The 10,666-nt window shown below is 45.1% G+C and overlaps 2 protein-coding genes across 2 annotated transcripts; one reads left to right on the top strand and one right to left on the bottom strand.

Moving 5' to 3' along the window:
* Window positions 1-2,695: 2,695 nt before the first annotated feature.
* On the bottom strand, window positions 2,696-3,916 carry LOC127775027 (uncharacterized). Its single transcript, XM_052301329.1, has one exon. The coding sequence runs from the start codon at window positions 3,914-3,916 to the stop codon at window positions 2,726-2,728; it is 1,191 nt and encodes a 396-aa protein (XP_052157289.1). The 3' UTR covers window positions 2,696-2,725.
* Window positions 3,917-5,309: 1,393 nt separating this feature from the next.
* LOC127773255 (2,3-bisphosphoglycerate-independent phosphoglycerate mutase-like) lies at window positions 5,310-10,021 on the top strand. The gene is made up of 10 exons (XM_052299287.1): window positions 5,310-5,426; window positions 6,250-6,423; window positions 6,905-7,032; window positions 7,640-7,790; window positions 7,917-8,120; window positions 8,271-8,695; window positions 8,938-9,130; window positions 9,213-9,308; window positions 9,413-9,568; window positions 9,686-10,021. Exons 2-10 carry the CDS (start codon window positions 6,262-6,264, stop codon window positions 9,848-9,850), a joined length of 1,680 nt encoding a protein of 559 aa, XP_052155247.1. The 5' UTR covers window positions 5,310-5,426; window positions 6,250-6,261; the 3' UTR covers window positions 9,851-10,021.
* The last annotated feature ends 645 nt before the right edge of the window (window positions 10,022-10,666 follow it).

Here is a 10,666-nt window from a genome sequence, read left to right as displayed (position 1 = left end):
ACCTCTCCGGGCTTGATGATCCTTTCACTGAGGCAGAGATTCACAAAGCGATAAAAGAAATGCCTGCCGACAAAGCTCCAAGCCCAGATGGCTTCACGGGGAAGTTCTTCAAGTCGTGTTGGGGCATCATAAAAAACGATGTGGTGGCCGCTTTTAATGCACTGCATGATGCAAGGAACAAGCATTTCAGCCTCCTGAATTCTGCCAATGTGGTCCTAATCCCCAAAAAAGAAGGAGCGGAAGGAATAGGAGATTATAGACCTATAAGCCTTGTTCATGGCTTCGGGAAGCTCTTTTCCAAGGTGCTAGCAATCCGCTTACGGCCCCTAATGCACTCGCTGATTTCGACGAATCAAAGCGCCTTCATTCGAGGGAGAAGCATACATGACAACTTTATGTATGTAAGAAACATGGTCAGGAAGCATCACAGGACCAAACGACCGATCCTCCTCTTCAAGCTAGACATATCCAAAGCCTTCGACTCGGTCAGGTGGGACTACCTCCTCGCACTCTTGCAAAACAGAGGTTTCCCAACAAAATGCGTGAATGGATAACGGGCCTACTTTCAGCTTCCGCCTCAAAGATCGTCCTGAATGGCACACCAGGAGAGGCAATCAAGCATGGCAAAGGATTACGGCAGGGAGACCCTCTATCACCTCTACTCTTCATCCTAGCGATTGACCCCCTCCAACGTTTATTGGACATGGCCACTGAACTAGGGGTGATAAGCAAACTGCGGGGGAGAGCAGTACGCTTCCGTACTTCTATGTACGCAGATGACGCAGCAGTCTTCATAAACCCGAACAAAGAAGATGTACAAGCCTTCACCGATCTCCTTGGTCGCTTTGGTCAAGCAATTGGCTTATGCACGAACCTCCAAAAATCACATGTGGCTCCGATCAGGTGCGAAAACCTGGATTTAGACGACATCCTCCATGACCCGCCAGCAACCAGAGCAAACCTGCCATTGAAGTATCTTGGACTTCCCTTGACAACAGGCCGACTGCGCAAAGTCGATCTCCAACCTCTCTATGACAAATCGATGAGTCGTATTGCTGGCTGGCGGGGGAAGCACGTCGGGCTCGCGGGACGTTCTACCCTGGTAAAGGCGGTGCTCACTTCGCAGCCTGTCTTCCTTCTGACAGGACTAAAAGCGTCCAAGGAGTCCCTCGAGGTTCTAGACAAGCAAAGAAGGAAGTTCCTCTGGGCGGGCGGGGAAGCTTTGACGGGGGGAAAATGTAAAGTCAATTGGACGCGAACCTGCCTTCCCACTGCCTCCGGAGGTCTGGGCATCCTAAACTTAGAAAAGTTCGCGAGAGCTTTGCGTCTGCGTTGGCTTTGGCACGAATGGAAATCACCGGAAAAAGCCTGGGTGGGAACCGGCACACCATGTGACGATACCGACAAACTCCTTTTTGCGGCTGCCACCTCCATAACAATTGGAAACGGTGAAAAGACAAGCTTCTGGGATTCGGCCTGGTGGGAAGGAAGGAGAATGAAAGATGTAGCTCCTCTAGTCTATGCAGCATCCAAGAAAAAGAACAAGACGATCCAGCAGGCCTTGCAATCCGACCAATGGCTTCATGATTTGGACCTGCCGTCAAATGCAGGATGGACGACAGACTTAATTGACCAACTTGTCACAATCTGGACCGCCACTCAGACGCTACAACTAGAAGAGCAAGAGGATGACAAAATAACATGGAAGCTTACCAGCCATGGTGAATACACGGCAACGTCGGCCTACAATGCGCAACTCCTCGGCACCACAGCCACCAACTTTAATAACCTAATTTGGAAGACCTGGGCGCCACGAAAGTGCAAAACCTTCGCATGGCTAATCATCCAAAACAGAGTATGAACCTCCGACAGACTAGCAACCAGAGGATGGCCAAACGGTTCCATATGTCCCTTATGTCGTCGATCTCAAGAAACTTCCCTACACCTTCTCGCGGGTTGTAGATACACAAAGAGAATCTGGGAGGCAATTGCGGAATGGACGGCGTGTGAGGGGTTGAAACCATGTCGGTAGCAGCAAACCTCCACGGTGTTAGAATGGTGGGAGGCTACCTCAAACATCCAGGAGGCACCCAAGAAGGCTCTTCGCACACTGATCCTGCTGGTCGCATGGGAGATCTGGACTGAGAGAAACCGCAGAACCTTTCAGCAAAAAGATCTATCGACCACCTCCCTTCTAGCTAAAATCAAGGAAGAGGCCAAAACTTGGGGCGAAAAATCTTCATAATTGGCTTTCTTTTAGTTAGCTCGGACCAAAGGTCTTGAGCTCGTTTTCGCCTTTGTACAGTTTTACTCCTTCTCTATTCAATGAAAATTGGCAGCTTGCCTTTTCTTCAAAAAAAAAAAGAAAAGAAAAAGCCAAGTGCTGGTGTTAACTAAACGCATTCTCACACTGCAGAATCGACTGTAATACAATGATGCACTAATGCAATCCAAGTCAACCATTTCTCCATTCTGAAATCACGAAGCATCGAAAATTAGCAGAAGGTACAGAAAATATGACCGGGCAATTGCAAGAACGAATGGGCCTCGAAGGCTCGAAATAGAATGAAACATCATGGATTATACTAACTGGACAAATCAACAGCCGCAAAATCAGATCACGAATGAAAATAGCAACTGTTACAACTCGCTGTAAGCAGATTTCAACAAGATCGGCAGCAAACATTACCTGTGCCACGACGATCAAACTAACATGAGCACGCGCTCAGGGGAGAAGCCAAGCCGGCGGTGAGTAGCTCGACAGGGCTTGCTCCGGCAAGAAGTTGTCCGCCTCCGCCGCCCCCAGCAGCCACTTGCCGCTGTCTCTGCAGGGGTAGCGCCGTGCGGTGTCATCGAGGACCGTGAACTCGTCGTAGATTCTCCCGTCGTCCAGGAAGTAGACGCCGGCGCTGAACCCCAACCCCGGGTAATCGGCCACCTCGTAGGATTTTGAGCAGCCTCGCGCGACGAACAGCATCCTCCCACCCAGCGATTCCAGCTCGTTCCACGCGTACCGGGCCTCGCCGTTGTTGATGGGCAGCTCCACCATCTCGAACACCTTGAATGCCGACGTCCTCGGTGGCATTTGGGGAGGATCAGAGACGAACCTGACCACCATCAGGAGATTCTCGCGGGACTCCACCAGGTAGCGAGCAACGGCGCGTCTGTCGTAATCACGACCATCATGCGGGAAGCTGCGAATCTCCATGGGTGCTATATGCAGATGGCCGCGATGGTTTACTCGGAACTCCGGTAGCGCGAAAACATGGAGGTGCTCTTGCGCGGTGAGGAAATAGAAGGCTTCCTTGTGGTGTATGACATCCTCCAGAATTGGTCCGATGACGCCCTCGATAGCAGTCGGCATCACCGCGACCTGACGCCGCATGCGCCAGAACGCGTGCACGCGTGCACCATTCATCCCGGGCGGCCAGTACGAGCTGATGGCGGCGCCGATGCAGTGCTCGTCCTCCGGCGGCGAGGAGAGGGTCGCGGCTATCATGACCATGTCCCTGATGAATTCAGGATTCAGGTGGAGGTAGACAATTCCGGGGAGGCCGATGCGGTACTTGGTGCGGAGGCTGAGGAGGACGTGCTGGCCGTGGCCGCGGGTGTTGCCGAAGTTGAGGAAGAGCCAGCCGCCGCTGTACGTGCCGAAGTAGCGCGCCTCGCGCGCGTAGTCCGGGACGCCGAAGTCGTGTCTGCGGCAGCCGCCGACGGCGCACGAGAAGGTAGGGCCGCCGGCGCTCGGCACGAGGATCCACGGGACCGGGCGCTGCTGCGGCGGCGCCGGCGCCGCGACGGCAGCTCGCCAGGACTTGCAGGCTCGGCGCATGTTGCGCCAGTCGACGAGGCACGGGAGGCGCTTGTGGACGAGGCGGAGGACTTCGGCGTTGAGGTCGCACCATAGCGCGTCCATTGGAGAGGCCGGAGGCAGAGGCGGAGGTGCGGCTTGCCGGTGGCGAGGAGGCGGAGGTGCGCTGCTGCGCTGTGGGGATTGATTTGGAAGCGGAAGGAGGAAAGTTTGGTTTGGAAGATAGCAGAGGTGGGTGGGTGGCTTGGGCCACCAAGCGATGAGATTAGGCCTTTTATATTGGGCCATTTGTCTTGGGCCACAAGTTCTCTCCGTTGAGCGCCTCGCGTGAGGGAAAAATATCTGTGGGCCAAATGTTGTAAGGCGGAATTGAGGCGACCAATTTCATCAGGATGGAGTAGGCCTAATTTGGTTTGGGGGAATGGCCGAATGGACCCTAATCCTGGCCTGTGATTTGCACGCCTTGGACGGATGATGCTTCATTGCACGGCACGGACGCACGGTAAACCAAATTTGCTTAGTTCGTTCGTACACGATTAAGAAATCTATAGAAAAATTATCTTAAAAAGTATTAATTCATTTTTAAATTTTTAAAGCTAATACTTAGATACTATTTGACATTTCACGATGGATTTGAAGTTTGTATATTAAACTGTAGTGATATAAATTCTCATATTTTATTTAAAATAAAAAATAGATTCATACCTGTATTATCAATGTAATCGTAAATTCGGATCCATAGATTCATGGAGTTAAAAATATCCAGCTCTAAAGTATTTTCGATTCGAAGCTATGTCAAATATAATCTTAATTAATCATGTGCTCATCCATTATTTCATTTTACGTAGCGTATTTAGTAATTTACTCGGGTTCGACTGACATAGGGGACTCGGCAACTGTAGGTCTGTAGCGGTGCTGCCGCCAAGGAGGCAATGCGTACGAGACACGAATTTAAGGATAACAGGATAAGTCAATATTTAGAAGTATTTTCTAAAAATTTAAGCTAATATTGCATTGAAAGTAATTCTTGCTATGTTAATTTCATAGTTGTCAATGAGAAATTCAAAATTCAACATTAAAATAACGTGTAAAAACCTCATGCACTTTATATTTTATGAACCGGTAAATACATCATCTCCGATCTAAAGCATGAGGCCAGATAAGCTGGTTTTATAATTGCGTCAAACATTGAATTTAGTAATTATAAGCATTAGTTAACTAATTATGTCGATCATGCATAGCAAGAGATCAAGTCGTCTTTGTGCATCGCATAATAATATTTCCACGAACTCTTTATACAACTCGTACCACATTTCTAATTTCAAAAGTAAAATTAAGGCACAGAGTTCAAAGCTGTTTTCTCATTCTCTAGTCAATTTCGTACGGAGCAGCAGTTAAACATGGTAATTAAGGGCTTTTTTTTTCTCGGAAGGGCGCATTTGCCATCGAGCTAATCTTGTGGGCTAATCTGCAAAAATACCAGAAGAGAATCGCACTCGCTCTATTTATATCGACCTTCCTCCTCTCCAAGCCAAGCGGCTTCATATCATCTGGCATCCAGAGAAAAAAATAGCAACGAAAAAAAATAAGGAGAAAAAAAAACAGTCTCTCTTCGGTAATCTTCTCGATCTCACCTCGCTTTGAACTCTCCGCTCGATTTTTTTTCTATGATTTCTCCAATCTGGTTAACTTGGATTGTTCCCTACCCCCAGAAATCTGTTGTAGTGTAGATCTGGTAAATTTGTTTCCCTCACATTTTTGCGCTCATTTTGCCTTTTTTATTTTTTGGCTTGTTTAACCAAATCGGTGCCTATGCGTGCGCGATAGTCTGATTCCAATGCAGATGCATTTTTGTGCGGTTTAGAGATGGAGATTAAGATTGGAGAATGGTTTGGTTTTGTTCGAGTCGAACGATTCTGGAGAATGTGTGATGCTAAGCCCTATTTGGGAATACCCCTTTTGATCTCTATAGATCGCTTCGAGTAGGATAGGAGATCAGCTGCAGATTAACCAACTACTTCTGTAATTGTTACTAGCAATACAATACACTGTTACTTAGTGAGATGAGCTCGCGAGGAGAGAGATGAGAAGGCACGGACGCGGCGGCGGAGGCGCGCGGCTGCGCGTTGCGGCGTCGAGTAGACGAGAGGATTGGGGGGGGGGGGGGGGGGGGAATTAGGGTTTGGAAGAGAAAGAAATCCAACGGCTGTGATTAACGGTAGTATAATGGCCCATGAATAGCCCATGAAGAGCCCATAAGAAGAGTACCTAGGGTTCGCTCTTGATAGCCACCTTGTTGAGATGTGATGGTTAGAACGGGATTGCTGCGACATTGTTGTTCTTTTTTTTTTTGTGTGTGTGTGTGTGGCAGGTATGTGTTCTGAGATGGTTAATTTCATGTTCTAACTTTGATTTCTTTATGTCTGTGATTTTGGTAGGTTTAGTTGGTGATGGGAAGCTCAGATTTCTCGTGGACATTGCCTGATCACCCAAAGCTCCCTAAGGGGAAGCCGGTGGCCGTGGTTGTACTGGATGGATGGGGTGAGGCTGATGCGGACCAGTATAACTGCATCCATGTTGCTGAGACACCAACAATGGATTCGCTCAAGAAGGTATATTTTCTTAGCTTTTAGTATGTAGTTAAGGCCTTGGAGGTTAGCCACCATAGATGTAATTTGCTGTGTATTGTTTTTGAAGAATCTGTGGTGGTTAGGTGACAGGTGAAACCTGAAGCACAAATTCTTTGTTTCCTCCAACCAATTATCTTCGCCCTACCTTTGCTAGGGGCTTCTCCTTCATGTAGTTGTCGTAGTAAATTGACTCTAGTACATTTTGTGGGTGGTATGGTTGGTATTTTTAGACAAATTGTCACGGTGAAGAAATACTGTACTCGTTAAGTATGGTACCTGGATCACTGTCTTTGCATGTTCCGTGCATACTAACATTCCATTATGAGTTGTAGGCAATGGATTCTGACCTTGTTTGCGACATATATTAGAACAAGTTTAGTATGATATTGTTGAAACGCTTTATGGTGATTGTTCTTACCCTTTTACTTAACTTCATGGTTTATCTTGTTTTCTATGTTTCAAGGGTGCTCCAGAGAAGTGGAAGCTTGTAAAGGCTCATGGAACAGCTGTTGGTCTCCCTTCTGATGATGACATGGGTAACAGTGAGGTTGGGCATAACGCACTTGGTGCTGGTCGGATTTTTGCTCAAGGGTACATGTTTCTCCTGTTCTCTTTTTTATTAGCACACTGTCAGTTATAATCTGTGGATGGCCAAAAAGTATTGCGTTTGTTTCTAAAGGTCTTATTACATCAGGTTTCTGTTGCTTGGCTTATTTGTGTGCCAGATTTAGTAAAATCAAATGGCAACCATTGGTTCCTTTTGTCATCTTAAGTGTTAGATTTACACAGATCTCTCCAAATGATGTGGATTACCACATGAGCATGAAAGAGATATCATCATTACTATCTCATGTTATTATACAAATCATGCACTTCCTTTAGCAGCTACTAGTACTAACTAAAAAGATATCCCGTGTACTGATTTACAAACTTTAGAGATGAAGGGTAGTTCTTTTATGAACAACTGTTTGAGTTGTATGTTATACTTGACATGCAGCGACTTTTTGAAGGCATGCCAACTACTCGTGGTGCTGTGTACTTCAAGTTATTCCAAATTTTCTCTTTAAATTACTAAATCCATGTGGTGCCTTTTAGACATTGCCATTATGCCGTATATGAAATCATTCTTTTAAGAAAGAAGTTAGAAGCCTCAGACTTAAGCCTCTAAATATACCATGTTCTCCATTTTCTTTTGTAGGGCTAAACTTGTGGATACTGCTTTGGCCTCTGGAAAAATTTTTGAAGGAGAAGGGTTTAAGTACATTAAGGAGAGTTTTGACCAAGGCACTCTTCATCTTATTGGGTTGTTGAGCGACGGAGGTGTCCACTCACGGCTTGACCAGTTGCAGGTATAAAAGTACTCTTTTCTATAGTTTGCTATCATCTTGTATAGTATGAGGCACTAATGTTTCTTTACAACATGTTGATCTGTCCAGTATCTAATTCTTTTTGTCTTTTGTCATTCCTGTTTATAGTTGCTCCTGAATGGTGCAAGTGCGAATGGAGCGAAAAAAATCCGTGTTCACATTCTTACTGATGGACGTGATGTTTTGGATGGCACAAGCGTTGGTTTTGTTGAAACGCTAGAGAATGATCTTTCTCAACTGCGTGCCAAGGGCATTGATGCGTGCATTGCATCAGGTGGTGGAAGGATGTATGTTACCATGGACCGATATGAGGTATGAATACCCTCCTTCCTCTCTGTCAGTTTGGATTGCTCATATCTTATCTCTCAGCTGCATTCTGTTTTTATTGCAACTCTTTCTGACTTGGGATAATATGTACTAATGGAAGTATTGAACTATTTGTTTAATATTTCAATTTTGCAGAATGACTGGGATGTTGTTAAACGTGGATGGGATGCTCAGGTGCTTGGAGAAGCACCTCACAAGTTCCAAAACGCTGTTGAAGCTGTGAAAACACTCCGGTCAGAGACCAAGGCTAATGATCAGTATCTTCCCCCATTTGTGATTGTTGACGATAGTGACAAGGCTGTTGGGCCTATAGTAGATGGTGATGCAGTTGTGACCTTCAATTTCCGTGCTGATCGCATGGTTATGATTGCTAAGGCTTTAGAGTATGAAGATTTTGATAAATTTGATCGTGTTCGTGTCCCAAAGATTCGATATGCTGGTATGCTTCAGTATGATGGTGAGCTGAAGCTTCCAAGCCACTACCTTGTTTCACCACCAGAGATTGAGAGGACATCCGGTGAATACTTGGTGAAAAATGGCATCCGCACCTTTGCTTGCAGGCAAGTTTTTTTTTTCACCATTTTCTCAATTGGATACTAAACTGATTGAATCAATTGTGGAATGCTTTTCTCGGGGACATATGGCTGTTTTTATTCAGCCAATCTTGTATTTCAGTATATGAACTATTCAGACAGTATATGAAGTAACATAATTGGAAAATAACTTACAGTTGCACTGTAATTTCTTTCTAACTCTACCAATTTGTCCAACTTTACTTACTGAATTGACTCATTTGTTCCAGTGAAACTGTGAAGTTCGGCCATGTCACATTTTTCTGGAATGGAAACCGCTCTGGATACTTCGATGAAACAAAGGAAGAGTATGTGGAAATCCCTAGTGACAGTGGTATCACATTCAATGTTAAACCCAAGATGAAGGCCCTTGAGATTGCTGAGAAAGCTAGAGATGCTATCCTTAGTGGCAAGTTTGACCAGGTAAAAAACAGCACTTGTGTGCGATTTTGATAGGTTTGTTAAATTATTTACCCCTAAAATTCTTAACATTCTGTTCTTACAGGTCCGCGTTAACCTCCCAAATGGTGATATGGTGGGTCACACTGGTGACATTGAGGCCACAGTGGTTGCTTGCAAAGCTGCTGATGAGGCTGTCAAGGTGAGAACGAAGATGAGAAGATAGTTTCTTCTGTCTTTCTATACTGAATTTGAATTTGAACCACTCAAATTTGACGAGAATGGCTGTTCCTTCTTTTGTGATAGATGATTCTGGATGCCATTGAGCAAGTGGGTGGCATCTATTTGGTCACCGCCGATCATGGCAACGCCGAGGATATGGTGAAGAGGAACAAATCCGGCCAGCCACAGCTTGACAAGAAAGGCGAAATCCAGATTCTTACCTCACACACTCTTCAGCCAGTAAGTGCAGAGCAGGATCTAGGCTTGGACTATGCTCCCTAATCCCAATTTAACCTGCTTTGCTGCATGCCTGTGTTGATTTTAATCTTGCTGGTTTTATGTGTGAATTTATTATAGGTGCCAGTTGCCATTGGAGGCCCTGGCCTACATTCTGGGGTGAGATTCCGCAACGACGTGCAGACCCCTGGCCTCGCCAACGTAGCCGCCACCGTGATGAACCTCCACGGGTTTGAGGCCCCTGCTGACTACGAGCCAACCCTAATTGAAGTAGTTGACAAATAAATTAAATGTAAACAGCGGATTTTGTCGCTGTGATTTTGCTATGGGTCAGAGAAATGGTCTCTGCGATGTTGAATACTCCGTTTTATGAGCAGTCTGCTGGAACCTACGAGGGTTTTGTTAAAAACGAAACTGATTTATGATTTGCAACGTGATGTTGTGAATTATCGCTTAGCTGTGACTCTAGTTATGCGGTCGTTTTAAGCTGCCTTTTTCTTTCTTTATTTGCTTGTTTGGAATTCACAACGCTGCCAATTATGTGCAAATAGGAGTAATACTCGTTGGAGCTTTTGATCAAATTTGAAAAGATGTACCACCATCATTTTAAATTTAAATTGATACTTAAAATTCATTTACTCCTACATAAAAATATGCGCAAAACTTCAACAATATGAATTGTACTGTATTAGCTAAATGTGCATCTGAAAAACCATGTCAGTGTCATACAAGACCAGATGAAATGTTAGGCACCCTATTTGTTTTTAAGGAATTTAAAGTGGAGAAATAGAAATATACACACACTTCAATCCACAGGAATTTTCCAAGAGATTTAAGTAGACGAAAAATTTCTTATGTTTTCTCTCTACAACTTCTAGGAAAGGAAGAATTCCTTTGATTTTCCTATGTCTACATTCCTATAAACCAAATGGCAATGATAGGAATTAATTCTTAAAATTCCAAATCCTCTGAAATTTCTCCAAAACGAATAGGTCCTTAAGGCCTTCAGAATAGAGGATTTTTTTTAAGGATTTTGGCATGAATTGGACTAATTCCTATTGAAAAAATCCCTTAAAATAGTCGTCCCAACAGAGCCCTAAT

This window comes from Oryza glaberrima, chromosome 5 (genome assembly GCF_000147395.1).
Source record: "Oryza glaberrima chromosome 5, OglaRS2, whole genome shotgun sequence".
NCBI lineage: Eukaryota > Viridiplantae > Streptophyta > Magnoliopsida > Poales > Poaceae > Oryza > Oryza glaberrima.
This window is presented reverse-complemented; position numbering and strand designations above follow the sequence as displayed.

Coding starts and splice junctions, on each gene's coding strand:
- LOC127775027 (XM_052301329.1), bottom strand. CDS start 3,916: ATGGACGCGCTATGGTGCGACCTCAACGCCGAAGTCCTCCGCCTCGTC.
- LOC127773255 (XM_052299287.1), top strand. CDS start 6,262: ATGGGAAGCTCAGATTTCTCGTGGACATTGCCTGATCACCCAAAGCTC. Junction 9,131..9,212: donor TTAGTGGCAAGTTTGACCAG/GTAAAAAACAGC, acceptor CTGTTCTTACAG/GTCCGCGTTAACCTCCCAAA. Junction 9,309..9,412: donor CTGCTGATGAGGCTGTCAAG/GTGAGAACGAAG, acceptor CTTTTGTGATAG/ATGATTCTGGATGCCATTGA.